The sequence below is a fragment of the Limanda limanda genome, chromosome 23, assembly GCF_963576545.1.
Source record: "Limanda limanda chromosome 23, fLimLim1.1, whole genome shotgun sequence".
Taxonomy (NCBI): Eukaryota; Metazoa; Chordata; class Actinopteri; order Pleuronectiformes; family Pleuronectidae; genus Limanda; species Limanda limanda.
Window position 1 is genome coordinate 127,875 of NC_083658.1, and position 27,904 is coordinate 155,778.

The window sequence follows — 27,904 nt, forward strand, 5'->3', positions numbered from 1 at the left end:
TCAGTTCAAACTCAGACTTTCCATCAGATCGTCGTGACGACGCTCACAAACACGGTCAGTTGATTTTCTTTAATCTCATTTTCTAACTTATTAGTTTTAACTTAATTACTTGAATTCCATAGTTTTACAGTGAATCACAACACTGTAAAACAGTCTCTTTATCTGTCTTTAGTTCTCGTTAGATTTTATTAGTTTTTCTTTTTAGTTATTGTCAAATAAACGTATTGATCAAATTAATCTGATAAAACAAGAAAACTCTGACATCAGTTTGTCTTTTATTTTGAAGGTGTAAATCATACATTAAAGGTTAGTTAAAATCTTCAGGGCGTGGTGACTTGCAAGCAACCGGCAACTTCACAACTTCTATGATGTTTTAGAGGAAGTGTGAAAATGTTAATCTTTCGTCTTTTTAAACTTATAAATGATTGTATTCCCTCAAATGAACCAAATCTCTCTCTATTGAAAAGTATCTGGTAAAAAAGTGTTTTAATTTAACAGATTTCCATAAAAGTTAAACTGGTTGTTTCAATTTAAAACTTCACTTCAGTAAATCTCACTTTTTCGAAAAAAACAGAGCTGTTTATTTTTCAGCAGCATTTCAGTTTCTCTCTTATAAAGTTTCTGTCGTCGTTAAAAACGTTTTGTCCAATATTTCCAACAATGCACTTGATAGTGACCTAATCTGTCCGTCAGCTGCTGGATGTTGTGACATCATCTTTGTGACATCATACTAACATAATATAATTTCTTGCCTTTTTCTTCACAGGTATTAAACTTTTTTTCTTTGTTACTACAAACTTATAAATTCATTTATTCTACCACCTTGTTTTTTAAATGTTTTTCTCTTAATTTATCTTCATCTTAAATGAACTATAAGGGACCGACCGTGGAACCCTGTGGAACTCCATCATTATTAATCATGTTATAATTAACAGTGTTGTCATGGTGATCAGCTGATATTGATCCTGAGTGACTTGCTCAGTTTTTCATCATTTCAGCATCATGGAGCGAAAACTGGATCTTTCTCGTCTGTCGGACGAAGAAGCAAAACACGTCTGGGAGGTGATTCAACGAGATTTTAACCTTCGGAAAAAAGAGGAGGACCGACTGGGGTAAGTTCCCGAGTCGATCAGATTATCGATCAGAGCTGATTTGCTCCGGTGGAGCTCGGAGTGAAAGACGATGTTGTTCAGTCGATCACGGCTCAGTCACACGGAGCCGAGAGAACAGGAAGCTCACAAAGACTCCTCTGTTTCCACTGAGGACTCCAGCTCCCATCAGCCCCGGGGGCAGGCAGACACAGACACAGACACACACACAGACACACACAGACACACACAGACACACACACACAGACACACACACACACACACACACACAGACACAGACACAGACACAGACACACACACACACACACACAGACACACACACACACAGACACACACACACACACACACACACACACACAGACACACACACAGACACACACACAGACACACACAGACACACACACACGCACACACAGTCTCTCTGTAACATCGCCATGGCAACCACATTGACACTGATGATGTCAGAGTCTGACGTTTTTTATTTTAATGTCATTCACTGATTCACCGGCGTCACACGTTTGTATCCCAAAATCATGCGACCACGGCCCGCCCGATCAGATTTAACCCCGCCCCTATCAGATTAAACCCCGCCCCCCTCCTCTGAGGTTTGTCTGTAAAACTCAGGAAACTTAATTTAGATTTAAACCTAATTAATTTTACATAATCGATTCCGTTGTTGATCCGGTTATTGATGGTTTGCTTGTTTTGCAGCGACTTGAAGACTCAGATTGAGAAGGAGGACACGAAGCGCGAGCTGCTGGGTTCTCAGAGTCCGCTGTCGGACGCCATGTGCATCCGCTGCCTCCAGCCGTTCAAGTTCCTGGTGAACAGCAAGCGTCAGTGTCTCGACTGCAACATGTTCACGTGCAAATCCTGCAGCCGCTACAACAAGAAGGAGCACGGCTGGGTGTGTGACAACTGCCGCATGACCAGGTGAGACTCCACCCACACTGTCTAGTTAGACCCCACCCACACGACCAGGTCAGACCCCACCCACACGACCAGGTCAGACTCCACCCACATGGTCTGGTGTATTACAGGGTGTTGAAGATCGGCACTGTGGGCTGGTACCATGACAACGTCAGGAACCGATTCAAACGCTTCGGCAGCGCCAAGGTCATGAGGTCGTTGTACAAGAGGCTGAACGGGGACGGTGAGTCGTTGATCCCGCCCCCACCTGTCTATCATTCACCCGTCTCACTTGTCCACGGTGTCTGACCCGTGTGCGTCTCCTCAGGTGGTCGTGATGATGACACGCAGAGTATGCCTGACGTCCGTAACTGTGAGTTCACGATAAAACAGCTGATTGTGTGATTTGTCTCAGTCCTGAAGATTCTGTCTCCGTCTCTGCAGACATGTGCAACGTTAACGAGGACGACCACGGCGAGTCCGAGGCTCAGCGCTACAAAGTGGTAACAATGTCAAAATATAAAGAACGTCATCTGGACGAGACGACGCAGATTTAACTTCTCGTTTTTATCGCCAGATGAGGAAGAGTAAACGTCTGCTGTCGGTTCATCCGCTCGACTTTGACTCCGAGGAATATTTTCCTCATTCACGACGAACATCTGTGCAGGTCTGTCACACATCTGGACACACACCTCGTGACACTTCCTGTTTTGATCACATGACTCATTTCCTCAGCAGATGCAGGAAGATCGATTTTACAGGAATGACGCTGACTATGACACGTACAATCACCGTGGCAACCGCAGGAAGAGTCTGGATCGGTACGCCATGAGGCCTGGTCAGTACTTCACAGTGTAAACAGTAATACACTACTGCAGTACTACAGAGAACAAGACAGTACTACAAATTAATTATGTCTTATACAGAGTACACAAAATAAAGAGCAAGTATTACATCACGATTATTATTATTAATAATCACAATAAGATGTATGAAGTATTGGTGATATAATAGGTATAATTTTAATAGAATTTTTCATTAAATGTCACATTTTAATCTTTGTGTTAATCTTTATAATAATAACTTATAAGAATAAAATAATACATCTGTTTTATGTATTTTGTATACATGGATATTCACCTGTATATGTTTGCTGTGTGTGATCAGAGGACCATGCGGAGAGCAGGATGGTTCGGACTCGTTCTCTGTCTAAGATCAGCTCGTCGGTTGCTAGGCAACAGTACGTTGATACCTCCGATGAGGATGAGTACCCGAGGTACGCCCCCCCCATGTACCAGCAGCCCCCCCACCGCCGCAAGAACAGTCGAGCGTCGCCTCAGGAGATCCCGGGACAAGCTCCGCCCGTAAGAACAAACGACCAAGTCGAATACTAACGTCAAAATAAAAACTTCTCACAGTGAAAACTGAAAATGTGTTTCTGTTGCCAGGGAAACAGTTTGTTTGTGATGAGTAGAAACTTGACAGTTTGTCTCTTCCTCTTCTCTTCCGCAGATAAACGAGCTGAGCAAACGCATGTCGGCCATCGAGAGTCTGCTGAGTCGTCTGGAGGAGAAGATGGCGCCCGGCGACGAGGTGACGTCGGCTTCAACACCGATTCATAAATATCATCAAATTAAAATCTAATCTTTACATCACGTCTCCATTTGTCTCCGTCAGGCGCCCACTGCGTCCGCTCACAACGAGGAGGAGAAGCTGCGCAGGAAGTTGAGCGAGTTGGCGGGAAACCTGAGCGATAAGGGCGTGTCCTCGGACGACGAGAAGAAGCCCCTCCCTCTGGGTAAAGGTGCAGCCGGCGCCCGCGGAGCTGCCGTGACCTTGGGTTCCCTGAAGGTCAAAGAACTGAGCTCGTCCAGTGACGAGGTCCCGACCGAGGCTCAGAAGGTAGGTCAGAGGTCAGAGGTCACGACAGCAGTTTCCTGTTTGACACAAAATAACATTCACTCCGAAGCTACAAGGTCTTTATTTCTTCCCTGCTTATTATGAAGTTTTGTATAACTACATCTTTATGTATAGATTATATTCACAATATTCAAATTGCTATATTTATAAACTTTAGCCATATTTAGTTAGTTAAGGTTAGATAGTTCATGTAAGTTAGGGTGAGTTAGTTAGCTACGGTTCGTTAATGTTAGTCAGTCAGTCAGTCAGTCAGTGAGTCAGTGAGTTAGTGAGTTAGTTAGTTAGTTAGTTAGTTAGTTAGTTAGTTAGTAGGCAAGTGAGTGTCCGTTAGTTAGTCAGTTAGTCAGTGAGTTAGTGAGTTAGTGAGTTAGTTAGTTAGTTAGTTAGTAGGCAAGTGAGTGTCCGTTAGTTAGTCAGTTAGTCAGTTAGTTAGTCAGTTAGTCAGTTAGTCAGTTAGTCAGTTAGTCAGTTAGTCAGTTAGTTAGTTAGTTAGCTAGCTACGGTTTGTTAATGTTAGTTAGTTAGTTAGTTAGTAGGCAAGTGAGTGTCCGTTAGTTAGTCAGTTAGTCAGTTAGTTAGTCAGTTAGTCAGTTAGTCAGTTAGTCAGTTAGTCAGTTAGTCAGTTAGTTAGTTAGTTAGCTAGCTACGGTTTGTTAATGTTAGTTAGTTAGTTAGTTAGTAGGCAAGTGAGTGTCCGTTAGTTAGTTAGTTTGTTAGCTGGGGTTGGTTAGCTAGTTAGTAAGTTAGTTAGTTAGTAGGCAAGTGAGTGTCCGTTAGTTTGTGAGTGTGTTAGCTGGGGTTGGTTAGTTAGTTAGTTAGTTAGTTAGTTAGTTAGTTAGTTAGTTAGTTAGTTAGTTAGTTAGTTAGTTAGTTAGTTAGTTAGTAGGCAAGTGAGTGTCTGTTACTTTGTGAGTGTGTTAGCTGGGGTTGGTTAGCTAGTTAGGAAGTTAGTTTCAGATGTGACTTCTTCATTGTCATGTCATGGGGGTTAGTTAGTGTGTTGGTTGGTTACTGGGTAAGTTCGGGTTAACCGCTGCATGACTCCTCCACTAACAAGCTGCTTCCTGCCACTTAACGGTGAATGTGGGCGTGTGAAGCAGACACGCCCCCGGACGAGCACCAAGCGAAATGAGCCGGAGTAAACGATAGTGGTTCAGGCCAGCGGCTGCTTGGGGATCCGATGTTGTTTTCTAGCTGATAACATCTGTCCCTCTACATGGCTTTCAGAGATCAACTGCCGCCGCCCTCTGTGACCTCACCACTGAGGTCCTGAGAACCATTAATGCCACAGAAAACGCAATGGTCGAGTACGGCCTCTCAGAGCCGAGCGACAGATCCCACTTAGTAGGGACTGATGTAAAGCAAGCAGATGATGCTTTCAGGGAACTTGAGGAAAATGTAAGATTCAAACATGAACTGCACGCCTCGTTTTCCCCCTAACGTCTCTGTCTGAAGGTCAAACTAAGCCCCGCCCCCTGCCTCGTCTGATGCATGACAACTACGTGTGTTTGGCTTCAATGTCCTGGCTGCTGTGTGTCCGTCGATCAAACAACACATCCGAGTATCTGTCACAACATACTGAACATTCATGAGTACACTGAGAATATTTGGGTCTATTTATTATTATAAAAATAGTATATAGTTATAATAGTATAACACTAATAATAAGGAATGTTTCATATGATTATGTGACAACTACGTGTGGTTTTCTGGAATTGAAACAGTTTGTACATCAGTATGTTGTAAAACGATTCTCAGTCCCGTCCCCATCATTATCACAGGTGTGTTAACATGTTAGCGCCCCCTCTGGTGACTCAGGAGTGTTTCTCCTCTTACCTGAGCAGGTGTACATCACCGCGGGTCAGTCGTACGAGCTGGAGACAAAACTTCGGAAACTGGAGCAGAGCGCCAAAGATCATTTTGGAGGGACGACGGACTCGGAGCTGTCGGAGCTGGAGGACGTGGTGGCGCTCACGGCCGCCAGAGTCCAGGGCGCCGAGAGCGAGGTGCGTCCGAGTCACACCTGCAGCGGCACAACAATCATACATATCATTATGATCATTATCAGGGTTTATATATGAATAAGAATCTGAAAGTACTCATTTATATTATATATATCATTTTACAGTGTACATGCTTCTAAATGAAACTTAATCTTATAACTATTAATATATATTCTTATTGTATTGTTTTGATTGTTTATTTATGTCAGGTTTCTGATATCGAGAGTAAAATCGCGGCTCTGAGCGCCGCAGGTTCCAAGAAGAAGGTACGATATTTATATTAATTTTTTTATTACTAACAGAAGATAACTTTCCTTTCTTTTTATTGATACAAAGAAAATGTAACAATATTGATATATAACTATGAGGTTTTAACTTGGAATTATGAAAACGTCGACCCTCATGAGATTTAGGGTTAGGGTTAATTATCTTGAATCATAATTAGAATAAGTGCTGAATTTATAATACATATTTTTCATAAATTCATTTTTTTTGTGTAATAATTTAAATTAATGATGGATATTTTTTTCAATAATTGAAATGTTCAATATTTTTACAGACTCCAGGATCTCATCAGAGGAAAAGATCCACTCAGGATCTGTCCAGTAAGAAATCCTTTGGTTCAGTTAAATGATTATTGATTAAAATAAGTTCACAGCTGGTTTTATGATGACAAAATTACTTGATATGAAATGTTCTGAGCAAAGTTCTGTTAGTAAACTTTCTGTTCTATGTTGAAACTTCAGCAACATTCATTAAATCTACAAGAAAAATATTAACGCATAAAACTTCAACGTTTTCAAAACCTTTCTTTTTTCTGACAGAAACTAACGGAGCACAGTGGAGATCCAACAACGTCTACTGAACCTGAGAACCCAAGAACCTGAGAACCCAAGAACCAGAGAACCCAAGAACCAGAGAACCCAAGAACCAGAGAACACAAGAACCAGAGAACACAAGAACCAGAGAACACAAGAACCAGAGAACACAAGAACCAGAGAACACAAGAACCTGAAAACACAAGAACCTGAGAACACAAGAACCAGAGAACACAAGAACCAGAGAACACAAGAACCAGAGAACACAAGAACCTGAGAACCCAATAACCAGAGAACAAAAGAACCAGGGAACACAAGAACCTGAGAACACAAGAACCAGAGAACACAAGAACCAGAGAACACAAGAACCAGAGAACACAAGAACCTGAAAACACAAGAACCTGAGAACACAAGAACCAGAGAACACAAGAACCAGAGAACACAAGAACCAGAGAACACAAGAACCAGAGAACACAAGAACCTGAGAACCCAATAACCAGAGAACACAAGAACCAGGGAACACAAGAACCTGAGAACACAAGAACCAGAGAACACAAGAACCAGAGAACACAAGAACCTGAGAACACAAGAACCAGAGAACACAAGAACCTGAGAACACAAGAACCAGAGAACACAAGAACCAGAGAACACAAGAACCAGAGAACACAAGAACCAGAGAACACAAAAACCTGAGAATACAAGAACCAGAGAACACAAGAACCTGAGAACACAAGAACCTGAGAATACAAGAACCAGAGAACACAAGAACCTGAGAACACAAGAACCTGAGAATACAAGAACCTGAGAACACAAGAACCTGAGAACCTTAAAACCTAAACACCCTAAAACAAGAGAACCCAAGAACCAGGGAACCTGAGAAACTAAAGAGCACTAATAAGAGAACGAGCTGAAACAGACGTTTTGTTTTACAGTGTAAAGGTCAAGCAGAAGGTCAAGCAGACTGCTGTGACCCACTGGGTCTTTTAAAATGTAAACATCTCTTCTGGAGCTGTCACTCATCTGAGAGGGCGGAGCTTCATCAAGTCTAAACAGAATATAACGTTTCAAAAATGTATAACAATTACAAAAGTCAAAATGTTATGTTTCAATATTATTTTATCCTCAAACTAACAAACAAACGGACACATTTAAGTTTATATATTAATTTTATGCAGTTAAATATATGTTTGATTACTTATACAAAATAAAATAATAAGATACAAACCCACGTCCTTAAAACTACAGAGTCAAACATTTGTTACGTTATTATTCACATATATGAAATTAAAAATGTAGTGATATAGACAAATAAATATAAAAAAATAAAAATGTTTTAAAGAATGAATTCATCATTTATTCTTTCACAGGCCTGAAAATATATATTGAGTTAATAAAATAAGATAATAGATGTTAAAACCATATAAATAAAATCAAAATGCATTCACAGATTAATCAGCTGGTGAAAAATGTTTTAAGTTTTTACTTTACTTAAATAGCTTAAATAAATCATTGATAATAAATCTGTATGTGAAAAAGTCGAGAAGTAGAATTTATTGAATGATGTCAAATCAATGTGAGTAAAAACTAATTAATAACGGTTTCCTCTCGTTTCCATTTGTTGAATAAATCACTGATCCATCGCCAGCTGATTGGATTTTATTGCTCAGTATAAGAACATTAAACGTTTAGTTTCTCACTTATTGATTTCAGATTGTTGACCTCAATGTTCTGATCAATAAACTATGAAACTCACTGATGTATTGATCCTTTATTGATCACTTATTTCACACACGTTTACAGATTTTATTTGTAAATAGATACAATGTGTTTTTTTTACCTGAATATAAGAAACTAAATAACAATTTTTAAAACCGATAAAAATGTTAATCTGTTAATTTTATAATAAAAACTTAACATTGTATATCATTTGAATCTTAGGAAACTGGATTTATAAAATATAACTCAAATTAAACAATAAAACTCATAAACAATTTGAACTAAAGTATAACAGGGACTGGAAACAAGTACCCGCCTTCGAAATAAAACAGTTAATGTGTTTTTCCCATTTTTGATGCTTGAACAGTGTTTGATGATTGACAGGAATATTTTCCTTTATTGTATAAAACTTTATCTGCATTAATTAAAGGTCACAGCAGTGGACACACTTCCTCCAATCAGGAGCTGACCAGAGTTAATGCACCTTTCTGATTGGCCGAGAGCACAAAGGGTCCCTCCCCAATAATAATTCAAGAGGGAATTAGTTTACATGGCTCTTTTATAATGGATATTAGTTAATAGACTTTTATATTTTAAAGTATTTATTATTGTGTAATATATTATTACTGTCTATAGGATTTGTATAATTATTCAACTATATTTACATTTATTGTGAACACAACGTATGAAATATGTATACATATCAATATATATTTTTAATAATGAATAAATGTATGGATATAATTAATATTTATTTTATATTGTGATTATTAGTTACATTGTCATTTAAACGTATTAATAATATCAGCAACATAAATACCTGAAATTGACTTTTTAACAAAGTGTTTTAACTCAAAATAATATTTTGAATGTTCTTTCTTTTACTGTGAAAAACTGGACATCCTGTCAGTATGTAAACATGTGGACCTCCGCCCCTTCACAATAAAAGCCTGGTCCGGTCTCTCGTGATGAGTGTCGGGATGTCCCCGGTCCCGGTCCCGGTCCAGCTCCCGGTCCCGGAGGACGAGTCTCCCTGTTCCTCTGACTCGGTCTAACGGAGGTTCCCGGCGGAAGCGGCGGGTTTTACCGGCGCTGTGAGGACCGGACTCCTGTGACTGTCCCGACGCTCGGGGTTTCCCTCCCGGTTCTCCGGTACCGAGCTAACGTTAGTAGCCGGAGAGCTAACCGGAGAGCTAACGTTAGCGGCTAACAAACAACCGCAGACCCGGCTCCGCAGACCCGGTCCGCGGTCCCGGTCCCTTGTCCCGGTTTAACCTCCGAGGCCAGAGAGACCCGGGTTCTCAGATTCACCTCAAGGACCCGGGGCTTGAGTCCCGGGGTTCAAGTCCCGGTTCGGGATCCTGTCTGGGGACCGCGGGAGCTGAGGTCCGGACCGGAAGCGTCCGCAGCATCTGAACGAGTCCCCTCCGCGGTTCAGGGGACATGATGGGGACTCAGGGTCCCGGCAGGAAGAGGATCCCGAACCGGGACAAGAAGACGGCCGAGGACGAGACTCTGAACCGGATCGCACGAGAGGTGAGTCCTCATCAGGGATCCGGGTTGTGTTGAGATCAGTGATGCTCATCCAGCCCCCCCCCGGTCACTAGAGGGCGCTAGCTGCTCGTGGTCCCTGCAGGATGAACCGAAGCTTCATTCTGTGACGTCACAGACAGTTTCATCATCACACGTGTGTTCTGGTCCATAAAGTTTTGAGGATCCAAACAGACGCTGCTGTGATCCAACACTTTTATCATTTATTCAGATCCGTAAATCTAACGACTTCTTTAATGATTCATATTCTCCGGGTTTACTGCTCATCAGTTCTTACTGAATAACTAACGAAGTTACCACATTATTAACTAGTTACCACATTATTAACTAGTTACCACTCCCTGTTATTAAAACTTCAAAAAATACATTTGAGATTTAGATTCAAGAGAGAAAATTATACCAAATAAATTGTCATTTCGTAACAAAGCAACATCAATAACAGTAATAATAATAATAATAATATTATTATTATAGATAAGACATATTGTTTAGTTTGCTTTCTTTTTATAGTTCTGTTGTTAAAGGCTATTTTTTAAATTTTCTGTTGATATATTTTTTCCTGTATTGAAGTATTAATGTTTTGAATAGAAGGTTTTTGTGTGTAAAATCGTTGTTAACGAGACGAACATTGTGTGTTTGTGTTTCGACCTACATACTGACACTGGAATGTGTGTGTGTGTGTGTGTGTGTGTGTGGGGGGGGTCTCCTCTGTTGTCACTGATGATGCAGGTGATTTATTCTGAAGTGACAAACAGGATGTGATGAAATAATAATTCAAGGATCTGATCTGAATATTGAGACTTGTGTGTGAATTGCATCTTTAAATCTGAGGAACTGAAGTGTGATGATTATGGATTATTGATTATTGGTGCTGATGTGTGTGTGTTAATCAGGCGGAGGCGCGGCTGGCGGCGAAGCGAGCGGCGAGAGCTGAGGCCCGAGAAATCAGGATGAAGGAGCTGGAGCGACAGCAGAAGGAGGTCAGGAGACTTTTATTCTGAAATGTGAATCTGTTGTCATAACAACACGCCCTGATCAGCAGCATATTGGCAACAACAGCAATAATAATATCAAGGCATTAATATGAGGTTGTATCAGACGTGTGTGTGTGTGTGTGTGTGTGTGGTCACGTGATGATGATTAAATTAAGTCCGGACAGTGGAGGGGGAGGGTTCAGGGTCAAAGGTCAGAAACAGAGCTCAGGCTGCAGCTCGTCACTCACTCATGTCGGAGTTCAGTCGGGTGAGTAACTTTATTTAAACTCAATTTATGACATTTAACAACAGGCGGTTTTAAATAAAGTAGAAATCACATTTTTAATGAAAGGTTATATTTGAACTGTAAACATTCAATTTGTTATATTGAAAAACCTTCTCTGAATTTGTTTTTAATTTTAACTTCTGTTAAAAACATTAAGTTAAAACACAAGAAAATACTTGTATCACTTACACTGTAAAAAATAAGGATTTATTAACAATAATCTTCTATTTCATGTTTATGTGCGACATCATTCAACAAATCAAGTACATGTCTCGTGTTTGTTAAATTATACGTTATTAAAAGTGATTTTGGGGAAACGGTTCATCACATATGTTATGTGTGTAACATGTGTGTAATGTGTTTTCAGTGTGTGTGTATTATGAGTGTGTTACCCTCAGTTGACAGATTCATAGATATGATAATCTGTTATTGATTTGATATTGACCGGTGTTGTTGCTGTGACGATGAACGTAGCGTCCATCTTTATTAACACGCCCCTCCTGTCTCCTCCTCTGACCTCTCTCTCTCCTGTCGTTCGACCTGTAGCTCTTCCACAGTCACAAGGTAACAAACTAACTCCTCCCTCACTGTGAGCACTTTGTTTTACTGACCTGTGAAGCTGGAGGCGGGTGGGGCTTACACACTGAGCCTGGTGAGGTAAGCTCCACCCGCCAAGTCCTGCAGCCTCGTTAAAACAAACACACTTGTTGAAGTTTTCTTCTCCTTCCGTCACTTAAAAGTTTCCTGTTTTCCCCCCCCCCCCCCCTCTCCCCCTCTCCCTGCAGAAGTATTATGGTCTGGATAATAAGTGGGGTCACATTGAACAGTGGATGGTATGAACACGTCACATGATTCATGAAAACCTTGACTCCGTTACAATAAGTAATATGTAACTAATTAATACTATAAAGTAATAATGTAACTAATAATAAGTAACATGTAACCAATGAAAAATCATAAAAAAATCGCTCATAATCATAAATCACAATTAGTTTCATCGTTCTTAAAGGGTCAGTGTGTAGAATGTAGTGACATCTAGTGGTAAAGTCTCATGTTGCAGCTGAACCCCCCCCCCTGAAAGGCAGCTTCAGTTGTCATAGAAACTCAAAAGGTTTAGTTCGTCCAGTCTGGGCTAGAGAGGGTTAGAGTATTCATTATTATTTAAATACAGAGTATTTATATATAAAGTATTTTAATATAAAGTATGAAAACCTTCTTCGGTAAAGAAAAGAACAATTTGTTGATTATTTTATAATCAGTTTCTAACATTAGAACCTTTAACAGTAAATAAAGCTCAGATGTGAGGATTCATTTGTTTTCATGAGCGGTGACGGCAGCTTGTTGTTGTTGTTGTTGTTGTTGTTATTGTTGTTCACGTGCAGACAGATTAACAGCCTGTTTAATCCTCGTCTTACACATTTTATCACTTTATTTATCACACGTTTATCACTCACTACATTTATTTTACATCTGATCCATTGGTTTCTTTCGGTTTCTTTTCTTTTCTATTTAGAATTTCATTAGTTGGGTTTGTTTCATGATTTTATATTTTATTATGTTTCTTACAGTTTTAATATTGTTTATATGAATGTTTATCAGACTCCATGGTTTGTATTATTTGTTGAAAGTTATGTGTGAGAAAACTACCTGTATGTTCTCCCTCCTCCTCCTCCTCCTCCTCCTCCTCCTTCTCCTCCTCCACCTCCTCCTCCTCGTCCTCGTCCTCCTCGTCCTCGTCCTCCTCCTCCTCGTCCTCCTCGTCCTCGTCCTCCTCCTCCTCGTCCTCCTCCTCCTCCTCCTCCTCCGACTCCTCCTCCGACTCCTCCTCCGACTCCTCCTCTGACTTCTCGTTTTTCTTCTCACTGTTTTTTCAGGAGGAAAGTGAACGTTACTCTCGTCTCTCTCGGAGAAACCCTTCGGTCTGTACCTGTCTCTTCTTCTTCTTCTTCTTCATCCTCCTCTTCTTCCTCCTCTCTCTCTCCCCTGTCTTTCTGTTACCTGATGAAACCTGGTCCGTGACATCACAGTGACATCACAGTGGGGCGTGGTCAGTCGCACGTTGACAGTGTGCGATGTTTGTGTTTCAGGTGTCGGACGATGAGGAGAAAATGTCCGTCGGCAGCCGAGGAAGTTGTCGAGTGAGTCACATGATCCTGAACGACAGCAACAAACACAGAACACGTCAACACAAAACAACAAAATCACCTGAACCATATGAAGAAATATACGCACAAATCCACTTCCGGTCTGTAAAGAAAAATGTCCAATATAAAAATGATTATACTTTATAGAAAATATACACAACAATATACCAAAAATATGAAATATCAAAATATTAAGGTTTGGATTTTGTTCAGATTCACATGATGTTTTTTGTGATGTGAAAACGTTCAAAAAAAATATTGATTAAATATAAATGCACAAAATATGAAATAAAATAGATAATATAGATAATGTAAAACTGTTGAAGCTGCAAGAAATAAAACAGGTTAAAGGTCAAAGACACAATCATCAGACTGAATCTGATCAATTATCAATAACTGTTAATGAAAATATCAAAGACGAGAAAAAAACATAACAATCTAAAGCATGAACATCATGTAATAATATTTTTTATGATTCATATTATTTTTTATAATTCCTGAAAAAAATGATGACATCAAAGATTCAGCTGTTTGATTGTTTCTTGATCCAAGTTATGGTTTAAACTTTAATTCATTAATCTTTCCTCCTCACCCCCCTCTTCTTCCTCACCCCCCTCTTCCTCCTCACCCTCCTCTTCCTCCTCACCCTCCTCTTCCTCCTCATCCCCTCTTCCTCCTCACACTCCTCACCCCCCTCTTCTTCCTCACCCCCCTCTTCCTCCTCACACTCTTCTTCCTCCTCACACTCCTCTTCTTCCTCACCCCCTCTTCCTCCTCACACTCCTCACCCCCCTCTTCTTCCTCACCCCCCTCTTCCTCCTCACCCTCCTCTTCCTCCTCACCCCCTCTTCCTCCTCACCCTCCTCTTCCTCCTCATCCCCCTCTTCCTCCTCTTCCTCCTCTTCCTCCTCACCCTCCTCTTCCTCCTCATCCCCCTCTTCCTCCTCACACTCCTCTTCTTCCTCACCCCCCTATTCCTCCTCTTCCTCCTCACCCTCCTCTTCCTCCTCATCCCCCTCTTCCTCCTCACACTCTTCTTCCTCCTCACACTCCTCTTCTTCCTCACCCCCCTCTTCTTCCTCACCCCCCTCTTCCTCCTCACCCCCTCTTCCTCCTCACCCTCCTCTTCCTCCTCATCCCCCTCTTCCTCCTCTTCCTCATCTTCCTCCTCACCCTCCTCTTCCTCCTCATCCCCCTCTTCCTCCTCACACTCCTCTTCTTCCTCACCCCCCTATTCCTCCTCACCCTCCTCTTCCTCCTCACCCCCTCTTCCTCCTCATTCCCTACTTCCTCCTCATCCCCCTCTTCCTCCTCACCCCCCTATTCATCCTCACCCTCCTCTTCCTCCTCTCTTATCTTATCTTTCCTCCTCACCCCACTCTTCCTCCTCACCCCCTCTTCCTCCTCACCCCCCTCTTCCTCCTCACCCCCTCTTCCTCCTCACCCCCCTCTTCCTCCTCACCCCACTCTTCCTCCTCACACTCCTCACCCCCTCTTCCTCCTCACCCCACTCTTCCTCCTCTTCCTCCTCACCCTCCTCTTCCTCCTCACCCTCCTCTTCCTCCTCACCCTCCTCTTCTTCCTCTTCCTCCTCACACTCCTCTTCTTCCTTCTCTCTCATCCTTCCTCCTCTTCCTCCTCTTCCTCCTCTTCCTCCTCTTCTTCCTCACCCTCCTCACACTCCTTACACTCCTCCTCACACTCCTCACCCCCCTCTTCCTCCTCACCCTCCTCTTCCTCCTAACCCTCCCAGCCATCGGAGCACAGCATGTTACTTGGCTCCGCCTCTCGAGCCTCATCCAGGACGAGTTCAGCTCGAGCGAGTCCAGTGGTGAGTTCTGTCTGTCTGTGTCCTCTCTGTCCGTTCTAATAAAGTTTACCGAGTTTGAATCTGTCTGTCAGAAGTGTCTCCATGGTAACAGGATTCATGTTGTCACAGGTGGAGGAGAAACCGGACAGAGACTTCCTGGACAAAGTTAGTTGGTTTCAAAATCACATTGAAAACATCAGTGGATTATGGAAGAAAATATTTTGTTGTGTTTCTCTTCAAACCTGAATGAGTTGGTTGAAAGATTCATGTGATGAAGACGTTGCTCCTCCTCTTCCTCGCAGGGTTCCAGGACGGCTTTGACTCTGTCAGCTTCCACGCTGGCGTCTCTGGGCGGAGCTTCATCTCGAAGAGGAAGCTGTGAGACATCGTTCTCTGTGGAGACGGAAGCGTCCATCAGAGAAATCAAGGTGCTCCGTAATAACCATTAATACTCAAATAATGTATTTTTGTATAATGAACAAACCGTGGAGCCGATCTAACCCGGTACTGATCCCTGTGGAACTCAACAAGCGATTATAACATTATTTAAAAAACATAATATGATCTATCATCAGGACTCTCTGGCGGAGGCCGAGGAGCGTTACCGCCGAGCGATGGTTTCCAACGCGCAGCTTCACAACGAGAAGGCGTCTCTGATGTATCAGGTGGAGACTCTGAGGGAGGAGCTAGGCGACATGGAGGAGCAGCTGTGGGAGGAGCGACGCCACGGGGGCGACACCAAGAAGGTCAGAGGTCACACGTCACCTTCAAAATAAAACAACTAAATTCTATTGTTTTATGGTTGTTGATGTTGTTTGTGTGTGTTTTGTTAACAATGTGTGTTTGTGTGTTTGTTTTGAAGGAGTTGGAACTCGAGCATCAGTCTCACAGTTTCCTTCAGTTCCAGTTTAAAGAGATGAAAGAAACTTTGAGACAAACTGAAGAAATGTTGACGGTCAGTAACACACACACACACACACACACTCACACTCACACTCACACTCACACTCACACTCACACTCACACTCACACTCACTCACACACACACACACACACACACACACACACACTTTATTTGTGTGTTAACCCCCCCCCCCCCGGGTAAACAGGAAGTGTCAGAGCTGCGTCTGCAGAGCAACAGTTACTGTCGGGAAGTTTCTGACCTGCAGGAAGTTCTGCAGTGGAAACAGAAGAAGATCGCGGTACTTCATCACTTTTCTAACATTCTAATATTTACACTTATTTCCTTCACTAACTCCTCGTTTACTTCTTTACTTCCATCCTTCCTTCCTTCCTTTTTCACCTCGTTCAGGCGTTAGAGAGAGAGAGAGAAATCTCCGACATCGTTCGAGTTGAACGCGATCGACTCAGAGACGAAGCGACGCAGCTGCGAGGTTTACTAAAGGTATTCAGAGGACACGCCCCCACCTGAGTGATGTCATCGTCACCGGAACATTGATCAGTTCATTTAGGAAGAAGTGAAGGATGAAGTCATGTTCGTTCTGTGGATTGATCGATTGATTGATTCTCACAGAAACACGGTGTTGTGGTCTCGCCTGAACTCTCGTCCAATGGGGAGACGGGACAGACTGAGGCTGATGTCACCACCGACTCCGGCTTCCTATTGGCTCAGGACCGGAGTCATGGCAGCAGAGAGAGCATGCTGGGTAAGAATCAGGAAACGGGAGGTCGTCAGTAATATTTAATGAAAACAAATCAAACGCTTGATTAAACTCTTGAATGAATCTGTGATAAAATCATGTCACTTTAACTTCTGATGATTTTCAATCGACCTGTTCAGGTTCCGATGTTTTTTACGTCTGATCGTTTTCATCTGTCTCCTGAAGTCGGTTTGATTCCCGACATCTTCACTCTTTAATTTAACATCTTCGGTAATTTAAAGCATGAACTCGTCCTCAGTCTTCTTCATCATCTTTCAGGGAACAGTGGAGCGCGGTGTCCAGCAGAGGGCAGCAGATTCCAGCCGGACGACATGAGAAAGAGCTGGAAGACTTTGAAACGATCGCAGTCGCTGAACTTTCTGAGCGACGAACAAACTAAACGTGACACTTCACACGAGGGAGTGAAAAAACGAGTAGAAGACGAAAAGAAAGAAGGAATCAAACAAATGAAAACAGGATCTTCAGTCGCTCGTTTGAACAATCACGACACTAAACCTGAGTTTCGCTCCTCACCTCAAGGTGTCCTAGTGACAGAAAACAAACGCACCTTCAAACACAGAGGAGCAGATCATGGAGGAAGTCGATCATTAGCTTCTCAGCCAGAAAGTAACAAAAAACGTCACGAGCTGGTTTCACTTGTTCGCAGAACTTCAACCAAACAAGTCGTTGAGGCGAGACTCGTTTCACGCCGAGCTGCAAACAAGAGGTCGAATCTGACGAGGAAACAAACGTATGCAATTCAACTCAAACAAAAACACGTCAAAGGAAAGGTAATGTCCGATTTCACACAAACGTGCTTGTCTGCTGTCGAGAGCCGAGACAAAGACGTCAAAACAAAGAGTGAAGAACAAAGTTCAGGAGAAGATAAGAGAAAGAACATGATTATCAAGAGAGAAAACAAATTCATCAACACGTCATCTGAGATCCATGAAGTTGGTTTGTCTGAAAATGAGATGATTGAAGCAACAGATCAAGTTTGTCGTCTGTTGAAGAACTCGAAAGGAACCGAAAGAGGAGAGAACGTCTGTGAGAAGGAGTTCAGTCGTTCTGGAACTGACGTGAAATCGTGTGAAACAGCAGAAGAAGAAACAAGTGGAGAACGACAGAATTCACAGGAGAAACCAGAAAAGAAGATTCAGGAAGAAGAAGAGAGAGAAGTTTCCTGTGAACTTCACAAACATCAACGAACAGAAACGTCGTCGATGGGTCTGAAACGTTTAGAACAAACTCTTCATCGTCTGATCAGAGACGTCATTCAGAATCACAGTTTCCTGTCTGAGGTCTCAGGATCTTTAAAGAGTACAACACAGGAAGAAGAAGAAGAAGAAGTTCGACCTTCATCAGCGTTAAAACTCCCTTCAGTCTCACATCAGAGCAGGTCAGAGGTCACATGGTCGTCGTCTCCGGAGGAAACGTGCGACCATCAACGCCACGGCGACGCACTGACGACCGGCTGCCGCTTCGAGTTTGTTTTTGTCGAGTCTCACTTTGCTGAACCAGAGGAGACCAGATCTGCTGAGTCACCTCAGAGATCAGAAGTCACGCCTGAAACTGACGGACAGACGGAGGAAGTAAAACTGAGAAGAACGACAAACTGTCACAAGGATCAAAGCTCAGAGATCAGACGCATCGTCGAGACGACAGCGGATCAAATCAAGAGCGTCCTGGTCACAGGGTTCGCCACGAGCAGTTTCCGAGAAGGAAGAATCGATGAGGATCAGCAGGTCGAAGGGTCGCCGCAGTCAAGCCCCGCCCACTTGGACGAGACAATGGAAGGCGGGGAGACGTTGGCGGATGGCGTGGAAAGCTGCGAGGAGGCAGATGAGGAGTCAGCGACACAACAACGTGGACCAATGACGGAGGTCGTTATTGAGAATGTGGAAGTCGTTGTTGTGGCGAGAGGCGTGAAAAACAAAAAACAGGAAACTGACTGTACGATTTTATAGATTCGCCAAAATAAAAGCTGTTGTTTTGTGTGAAGTTATTTAAAACATTTAAACATCAGTAAAAGTTTCAGAAATAATAAAAAGTTTAATCTTCATCTGAATTTTTTTGTTTGTTTGTGTTTTAATGAATCATTTTAATTGCTGTTTATTTATCTCAACTTTATTTTATTAATAAGAATTTGAGTTGCATATAAAATTATTTCATGAAATACTTTAATCAAGTGAATTAGATGAAGGCAGAAAATATTTGCGACTTGTCCAGTAAAAATGTTTAGATATCAAAAAGATCAAGTTTAAAAATCCATTAAAGTTTTATATAAATCAGGAAGTGATGACGTCACAGTTTCCTGCGGCAGCAAAGAAAACGTGCGGGAAGATGATGATGAAAATAATGATGAAGATGATGTTGGTGATGAAGAGAAGCTCAGTCTCTCACCTCATTAAAATGGTTTAAATAGACCTTGAGTAAATTTGTTCAGATCTTCACAGTGTCATTTAATTTAGTTTTTTTAATTTAAATATAGAATCTAAAATTACTTTTTCAAGTTTTAATCTTCTCTTCACAATAACGCTCATGTCATACCAGGAGCTGCCACCAGGTGTTGCAGGTACTGTACGTAAACTGTTAATTTTTTTAAGGCCGGATTCATTTATTAATCTTAATAATTAATTTGTTCAACGTTTTCGAACGTGTTTTTGTTTCCGACATTTTAATGTGGTGTTTTTATTCTATTACAGAACTTCGGCTGAAGAAAGAGTTTGAAGAGAGAGAGAGTTTACAGGATCAGGTGAGACGTCTGATGGCAGATCAACAACTTTTTAAAAATAGTCATTGAAACCATAGCGCCCTCTAGAGGAATCTTACAGCTACACTCATAGGAGCTGCTTTAAAATCTGTGACCTAAGAAAACAATCTTTTTAATTATCGTTAGATTTTTTAAATATAATTAATGATTATAATGTAGATAATGTTATTTTGTGTTTGTGCAGGTGAGACTGTTAAAGACTCAACTGGATCAGAGACAGAAGAAGGACCCGGAGGACGAGACCCTGGAGAACGGGACGGACTCTCATCTTCTGGACCTGCAGAGTCAGTCCTCTTCCTCTTCATCCTCCTCTTCTTCATCTTCATCATCTCATCTCCTGGATGTTTGTTTTTCAGGAGACGCGAACAGACAAATAAGTGACGTCAAGTTCAAACTGGTGAAGACGGAACAGGAAGTCACCGCTCTGCAACAAAACGTACAGGCTCACGTTTACAACTTTAAAAATGTCACCTTGTCTGCGTCTAAAAAAAACATTTTAGTTTCAGTTCTACCCCCCCCTTCTTTTTTAAAGTTAACATCAGTAGTTTGAGTCGCACAAAGTTTTTATCACAACAGATTTGTACGTTTCTTTCCTTCACCTGCTCAGATCCTCCGTCTGGAGGGTCAGCTGACTCGCTGCAAGGCGGCGTCGGAGAACGCCGAGAAGACGGAAGACGAGCTGAAGGTGGAGAAGAGGAAACTGCAGCGAGAGGAAAGTATCTTACTTTTCATCTTTATGATTCAAAATCTATCTTCAATTAGACCGGATTCTTTTTCTTCTAAACAGACGATGTATTTCTTAATGTTTTAACTTTCTCCGTCTTGAGTTTGAAGTTTGTCGCGCTGCTCAGTTTGTTTCTCTGAGATTCTCGACTTTGAGATCCTGTGTGTTATGAATGTTCATCTTCGTTCTTCTTCTTCTCCTGCAGCTGCGCTCGGCTCTGGACCGGGTCGATGAGCTGGAGGCGAGTAACGCCCACCTCTCCAAACGCCTGGAGAAGATGAAGGCCAACCGCAACGCCCTGCTGGCCCAGCAGTGACGCCCCCTGCTGGCAGAACTGTTGGTGCCATGTTTTCATATCAAGAAGATTGTGGCAGCGCTTCATTTCCTGTACATCCTGCACCAGGCGGGTGGAGTTAACAGAAATCTGAGGAGAACTCTTCTGACGTGGGATCACAGGAGATCAGTGAATCAATCTCTGTGAATGCAGACCACACCCACGTGTGTGGGCGGAGTTTACCAGTCAGAAAAACTGTCGATGTTTCCATGACAACAAGACATTTGCTGAAGACGAAGTCGACAGGGATTGTTTGATCTGAATAATATTAATAATAACTTTGTTTAGCACTTTATCTAATTGTTACAAAGTGATTCACAAAATCCATCAAAAATAATAATAAAATTATTTATTTATTTTATTTAATGCAGTTGAACTTTAAACTGCAAATCTTAACATTTAGGTCAAGACCTTAAAATGATAAAGAAACCGACACAGAGCAGCTGATGACAGATGAGTCAAATCTGTCCCATTTAATAAACCTCATAAAATAAAGTTACAATAAAAGTCAGATAAAAGGAATAAAGGTTAAAACAACACATTAAAATACTTTCCTGTACTTACCTTATTGATCTTGTAAAATACTGATTATTGGTGATGAAGAATGAGGAGCGGATGTTTATAGACAAATAAAGTTGAAGGAAATATTCTGAATGTACGCAGTGCCGCTGTGGGCGGAGCTTCATGTTCGACCTGATGTTTGTTTACATTTTTCAGGTTGAAACAAATTAAATGAAACTAAATCAAGGTCTGTTTGTTTATTAAAAACGATTAAAATCTTCTGTGACGACAAATCATAAAACAATTTATTTTAACGATGAAAAGATTGTGTGACAAAATCTGATTCAATTAAAATATTTTTTTATTTTAACTACATCACACTTAAACACAAAATCAATGCTTTATCTTACTTTACTTTTATACATTCATTAATATTAATATAAGTAAATGATAATTACTGAATGTGTCTTCTAACAAATGAAGAATTCGTTTATTAAATTATATTTAATTATTGATCAGTGGATGATTGATAATTATTATAAATACAGGGTTGTAGTTTGAGAGTGTGCCAGCAGGTGGATCTGTTTCATATGAAACACCTAATTCACTTTATTTACAATTTATTAACATGTTTCGTTGACACTTATAGTATCAGTAGTATTATTAGTGCAGCAGTAGTATCAGTATAATACTGGTCGGGTTCTTTGTCTCCTCCCCTCTCGCTCTGATCTCATTCTGTCTCTCGCTCTCTGGTTCTGATGATGAGGATCCAACTAAAAGTTTGAAGATTTAAGTTCAAATAATGTTTCATGTTAAAATATGAAGTCAAATTGTTTTAATCAGAAACTATTAAACAAAGTTTAGGTAGAAATAATATTTTTTAAACTGAATTAAGAAAAAACTGAGCAGTGAAAAAGTTTATACTGTAATAAGTGACGTGTTTCCAGGAACGAAACAGGTTATGATGAAGATGATGAAGATGAACTTTGAATTCGGAGAGAGGAGGAAGAAGAGTTTTTTACTCAAGGTTTTGCTCCTGATTCAGAAAACAAATGAACCAGCACAAGAAAAAAGAAAAGAAGCAGAGCTTCTGGAAGAGCCACAAACAAACAGATAAAGAAATAAAGATAAAAATGCACTCACAGTTTGTGCAGCAGCAGCTCGTCAGCTTCACCTGCGTCACCAGGTGCTCTCACTCCACTGAGTGAGCTCACATCGACCAATCAGCTTCTGCCTCTGATCAGCAGCCTGAAGGGGACACAAACAGCACCATGTGCATATGTACTGTGCTGATACTCATACTGATTGTATGTACTAATAATGATACTAATACTGTTAATGATACTATAACTCTAAGTATTAATACTTTTAGTTAAAAACATGTTGATCATCTTTGAAACTAAACATAAACGTGTTTGTCTCAGTTTGCTTTGCTCTGCTCGTATTTACATTTATACGACAGGTCGATGCATTATGGGAAACAATGAACTACATAAAGTATAAAAAACTTCACTACGAATTGCTTTTATTGTGAAAGAGTCAGTCTCAGTGAAGCCAGCTCAAGACAGACGTGTGTTGTTTTGAGAGCAGAGGTCAGAGGTCATGCCTGTTACGTGTTAATCAGTTTACGTCCTCTGAGGAATCTGCTGATGGATCATAACAGCTGATCTGAGCTCAGCCGCTCAGAATCCAGACTCTTTACAGTGTACCCTCTCCATATTGATTTACTTTATCATCTGTTTGTAATTTTTTACAGTGCATCATCTTTTACAATGGACCAAACCCTCAGATTATTTTTTACAGTGTATCTCATTCCCATGTTTTTAGTTTGTAAAACTAAGCCCTGCCTTTTTACAGTGTTCAGGCTCCTGACTTTTTACAGTTAATCAGAGTTGTGAGGCAAACACACACAGTCACACTCAGAGACACACACACACACACACACACACACACCCACACACACACACACACACACACACACACACACACAGACACACACACATTCAGAGACACACACACACTCACACACACACACACACAGACACAGACACACTCACAGACACACTCACAGACACCCACAGACAGACACACAGACACACACATCCACAGACAGACACACACACTCACACACTCACAGACACACACACCCACAGACAGACACACAGACACTGTTGAATAGATATTGTTGTTATGAACTTGGGGGGGGGGCGGGTCATGAGACTCTGCTTGCTCGTCCCGTAACCATGTGAGTCATGAGACAGAGAGAGAGAGAGAGAGAGAGAGAGAGAGAGAGAGAGAGAGAGGAGGAAGAGGAGAGAGAGAGAGAGAGAGAGAATGAGGAGGAAGAGGAGTGGATAGTAAAGAGAGAGAAGCAACAGATGGAGGTCGTGTGTCACTGGGTGAGGAGGTGCTGCTGTGGTGACGAGGAAAAGGAGGATGAGGAGGTGAAACAGAGGAGGGATGAAGAGGAGGAGGAGGATGTCAAGATGGAGGAAATCAGATTCAGGAAGAGCACGAGTTCAACGTCACTTCAACCGGCCGAGGTACCGAACCACACGGAGTTACTCACTAGCGTGACGCTAACGTGTCAGTAACATGTAGCTAACATGTAGCTAACTTTTCACTAACTTTTCACTAACTTTTAACTAACTTGTCCCTCACATGTCGCTGAAGTTCTTACTGAAACAGGAAGAAGAACCTCTGAGGCTCATGTGACTTCTGACCTCTTTAACATCCTGATAAACTTCTTAATTTGTTTACAGTGTACACCCTGTGATTTCAGTTGAAATATTTTGAACCTTCGTGTTATCACTTTAGTTGAATTTTTACAGTGTATCATAAATTATATATGTTTATATTGGATAAATGTAAATTAGATTTATACGCAATTGTATTACTCTATAATAACCAAAAACAAATAATACATTTTTGATATTTATAATTTGCATGTTCAAATATTTATCGAGTCATAAACTATCTTTTGATTTAAATGTATAAATATTGTAATTTAGTAAATAATTAGGAAATTCCATTAGATAAACAAATAAAGACATGTAATAAAAACGAATTCATGAAATATAACTGTGATATCTGTCAGATTTAAGTCATAAAGTTTCCAGGTGTCACTTCCTGTTGGTGTGTGTGACCTCAGGTGGGCGTGGCCCAGTCCGACACGTCTCATTGGTTCCACACGCTTCAGACACGGCGGCTGCGTGTTCAGAGAGGACGCAGCAACAGCGACCCGGTGGGAGGAGCCAGCTGTGAGGACGCCGTCACCTGGGTCAGATCACACGTTAACACACACATCATGTTAGACATGTGACATATTAATATGACCCATATATATAATGTGATGTCATGAGACATTATATAACATGTGACACATGACGAGATGTCGTTCTTTATGATGTGACATGATGACATGTTGTGTGACATGATGACATGTTTGTATGACCTGTGACATGTTGTATGACGTGTGACATGTTGTATGACGTGTGACATGTTGTATGACCTGTGACATGTTTGTATGACTCGGACATGTTGTATGACGTGTGACATGTTGTATGACGTGTGACATGTTGTATGACGTGTGACATGTTGTATGACGTGTGACGTGTGACATGTTGTATGACGTGTGACATGTTGTATGACGTGTGACGTGTGACATGTTGTATGACGTGTGACGTGTGACATGTTGTTTGACCTGTGACATGTGTGACATGTTGTTTAACCTGTGACATGTTGTATGACATGTTGTATGACGTGTGACGTGTGACATGTTGTTTGACCTGTGACATGTTGTTTGACCTGTGACATGTTGTATGACATGTTGTATGACGTGTGACATGTTGTGTGACGTGTGACATGTTTGTTTGACCTGTGACGTGTGACATGTTGTTTGACCTGTGACATGTTGTATGACATGTTGTATGACGTGTGACATGTTGTATGACGTGTGACATGTTGTATGACGTGTGACATGTTGTGTGCCGTGTTCAGAGACCAGGTCTTCAGTTCGGAGCAGCGCAGTCGTACCTGAGTCTGGAGAAACTCGGCGAGGGGGCGTACGCCTCAGTTTATAAAGGGATCAGCAGGTGAGCATCATCAGAAACTTTAAATAATTTGACGTAAATTACCCATAATCCTCTGCCTCACTGCAGATATACATTTACACAGCAGGGGGCGTAGTTTGTCTATTAACCACGATTTACCAGCTGCTGTTGAAATGAAGATTGTATATGAAACATCACATGATGGGTTAAATTAATAAACGTATGTTTCTTCTCCTGTGGAGGATTAACGGCCAGCTGGTGGCGCTGAAGGTCATTCGTATGAAGACGGAAGAGGGCGTTCCATTCACCGCCATCAGAGAAGGTCACCAATCAGATACTAACATTATCTGAGTCATCCTAAAAACTCTCATTAATGTGTGTGTGTGTGTGTGTGTGTGTGTGTGTGTGTGTGTGTGTGTGTGTGTGTGTGTGTGTGTGTGTGTGTGTGTGTGTGTGTGTGCAGCGTCTCTTCTCAAAGGTCTGAAACACGCTAACGTCGTCCTCCTTCATGACATCATCCACACCAGAGACTCGCTGACATTTGTCTTTGAATACGTGGTGAGACTTTAACACCCGGAGCTTTCAGTCCAGTCACATGATCTTCGGCCGCTCAGGAAAACAAAGATATGTTCCTGGTGATGATGGACGACTCTTCTTCTTCTTCTTCTTCATTTCTCACAGCAGACGGACCTGGCTCAGTACATGAGCCAACATCCCGGAGGGCTTCACTCTCATAACATCCGAGTACGATCTGAGACAAACAACAGATATCTTTTAACTTTATATTACAAATAAACACGAACCAGATTAAAGTCAAATAATCAAAGTGTCTGCAGTGCTCTCTGCCACCAGCAGGTGGGGCTGTTTAAAAAATAACTGATGCTGGACACTTTATGGTCTTCAAGTTACTGCAACATGTTTAGAACTGAGCTCCGTCTAATGAGAATGAACTATCTGCAGTTCTCTGAGGTGACAGCAGGTGGCGCTATTTGACTCTATCATCATGTCTGTGCAGATCTTCATGTTCCAGCTGCTGCGAGGGCTCTACTACATCCACAGTCGCAGGATCCTGCACCGAGACCTGAAGCCTCAGAACCTGCTCATCAGTTACCTCGGAGAACTCAAACTAGCCGACTTCGGTGAGGAGACGTTTCCCGGAGCTCCACACATTTCTTTGCATTGAGAATAATTTTTCTTTTGACGCTAACATAAAACTTTGACTTACATACTTACTGGTCCTGACTCTGGTTCTGGTTCTGGCAGGTCTGGCTCGGTCTAAGTCCATCCCCAGTCACACGTTCTCGTCTGAGGTGGTGACTCTGTGGTACCGCCCCCCCGACGTGCTGCTGGGATCCACAGATTACTCCACGGCACTCGACATGTGGTGAGTCCTGCAGGTGATCGAAGTTTCAAACTGTCGTCAACATCCGTGTGGATCAATAAAGCTTTCCTCTTTGAGTCAGGGGGGCTGGGTGTATCTTCATCGAGATGCTGCAGGGGGCGCCGGCCTTCCCCGGACTCTCGGATGTCTTCGACCAGCTCCAGAAGATCTGGACGGTATCACCAGCACTAAAGACGAACCACTGATTACTGCTGCGGATACGAAACCTGAGTAATATTTGTGTTATATTTGTCCTCAGGTGCTTGGCGTCCCCTCGGAGGATTCCTGGCCCGGAGTCAGTCTGCTACCTAATTATAAACCAGGTGAGTAAACTCCGCCCACTGGGTCCCATCAGCCAATCATGAGATTCTTTTCTTCAACCTTATGATCACATGTAGTTTTTCCTCCTCTGGGTTTTGGATACTTGTGCATTTCCGTGTATTGAAACTTTAATTCTACTAAAGACTAAAGTTCTCTCCTCCTGTTTTCCCACGTGGACACCCTCAAAGCATCATGGGAACTGTTGATCTTAAACGTTGACCATGTTGTGCTATATTCTGTAGCTAGGTCCTTTAGCATGTGTGCTAATGCCACATTCTTGTTTTCCATCTTCAGAGTGGTTTCATCAGTCGGAGCCCAAACAGTTCAGGACTGTTTGGAAAAGGTGAGCTAACAGTGACTCAGCATAGATTGGTGTTAGCATAATGTTAGCATAAAGCCTAGCGTACTTATGGAGCTATGGTTTTAGCATTTTCTAATTTCATAAAAGAGTTTTTTCCCATGGAGCGGTTCAGTGTGTAAAAAGCTGTTAGCATGGACTAACGTGTGATTGAATACCAACGTACACAACAGATGTAAGACATGCTACATGTATGATCATATTTTTAAATGCCACATAGATGCTAACAGAGCCTAATGCTAAAGGGTTCATTAGTTAGTCTGTGTTGATCTGGATCAGGTTGAACCAGTTGCCATATAAGACCGAGGACCTGGTCCAGAGCATGATGAAGAGGGTTCCTACAGATCGGATCTCTGCCCAGGAATCTCTGCAGCACGCGTACTTCAGCACGCTAGCTCCTCCCATCATGCACCTCAGAGACAGTAAGTACATGCTAACATCACAACATGCTAACACAACACTAGCTCCTCCCATCATGCACCTCAGAGACAGTAAGTACATGCTAACATCACAACATGCTAACACAACACTAGCTCCTCCCATCATGCACCTCAGAGAC

General features: G+C 41.8%; 3 protein-coding genes across 3 annotated transcripts; all 3 read left to right on the top strand.

Annotated features, from left to right (window-relative positions):
- The first annotated feature begins 1,002 nt into the window (after positions 1-1,002).
- Positions 1,003-6,806, top strand: mlpha (melanophilin a). The gene is made up of 15 exons (XM_061067167.1): positions 1,003-1,112; positions 1,821-2,042; positions 2,150-2,262; positions 2,347-2,391; positions 2,463-2,521; positions 2,596-2,685; positions 2,754-2,856; positions 3,186-3,382; positions 3,531-3,611; positions 3,696-3,920; positions 5,166-5,336; positions 5,783-5,944; positions 6,151-6,207; positions 6,501-6,546; positions 6,766-6,806. Exons 1-15 carry the CDS (start codon positions 1,003-1,005, stop codon positions 6,804-6,806), a joined length of 1,722 nt encoding a protein of 573 aa, XP_060923150.1.
- Positions 6,807-9,921: 3,115 nt separating this feature from the next.
- On the top strand, positions 9,922-20,762 carry lrrfip1b (leucine rich repeat (in FLII) interacting protein 1b). The gene is made up of 19 exons (XM_061067216.1): positions 9,922-10,011; positions 10,920-11,006; positions 11,833-11,850; positions 12,072-12,119; positions 13,161-13,205; positions 13,374-13,424; positions 15,184-15,249; positions 15,370-15,405; positions 15,543-15,668; positions 15,816-15,986; positions 16,103-16,195; positions 16,350-16,442; positions 16,553-16,645; positions 16,775-16,907; positions 19,607-19,656; positions 19,859-19,958; positions 20,031-20,110; positions 20,282-20,384; positions 20,602-20,762. Exons 1-19 carry the CDS (start codon positions 9,922-9,924, stop codon positions 20,712-20,714), a joined length of 1,596 nt encoding a protein of 531 aa, XP_060923199.1. The 3' UTR covers positions 20,715-20,762.
- A 2,902-nt stretch (positions 20,763-23,664) lies between these two features.
- cdk15 (cyclin-dependent kinase 15) lies at positions 23,665-27,659 on the top strand. The gene is made up of 12 exons (XM_061067157.1): positions 23,665-23,776; positions 24,385-24,513; positions 25,233-25,327; positions 25,528-25,607; positions 25,749-25,843; positions 25,967-26,029; positions 26,301-26,424; positions 26,549-26,669; positions 26,749-26,842; positions 26,926-26,989; positions 27,282-27,330; positions 27,601-27,659. Exons 1-12 carry the CDS (start codon positions 23,720-23,722, stop codon positions 27,602-27,604), a joined length of 975 nt encoding a protein of 324 aa, XP_060923140.1. The 5' UTR covers positions 23,665-23,719; the 3' UTR covers positions 27,605-27,659.
- The last annotated feature ends 245 nt before the right edge of the window (positions 27,660-27,904 follow it).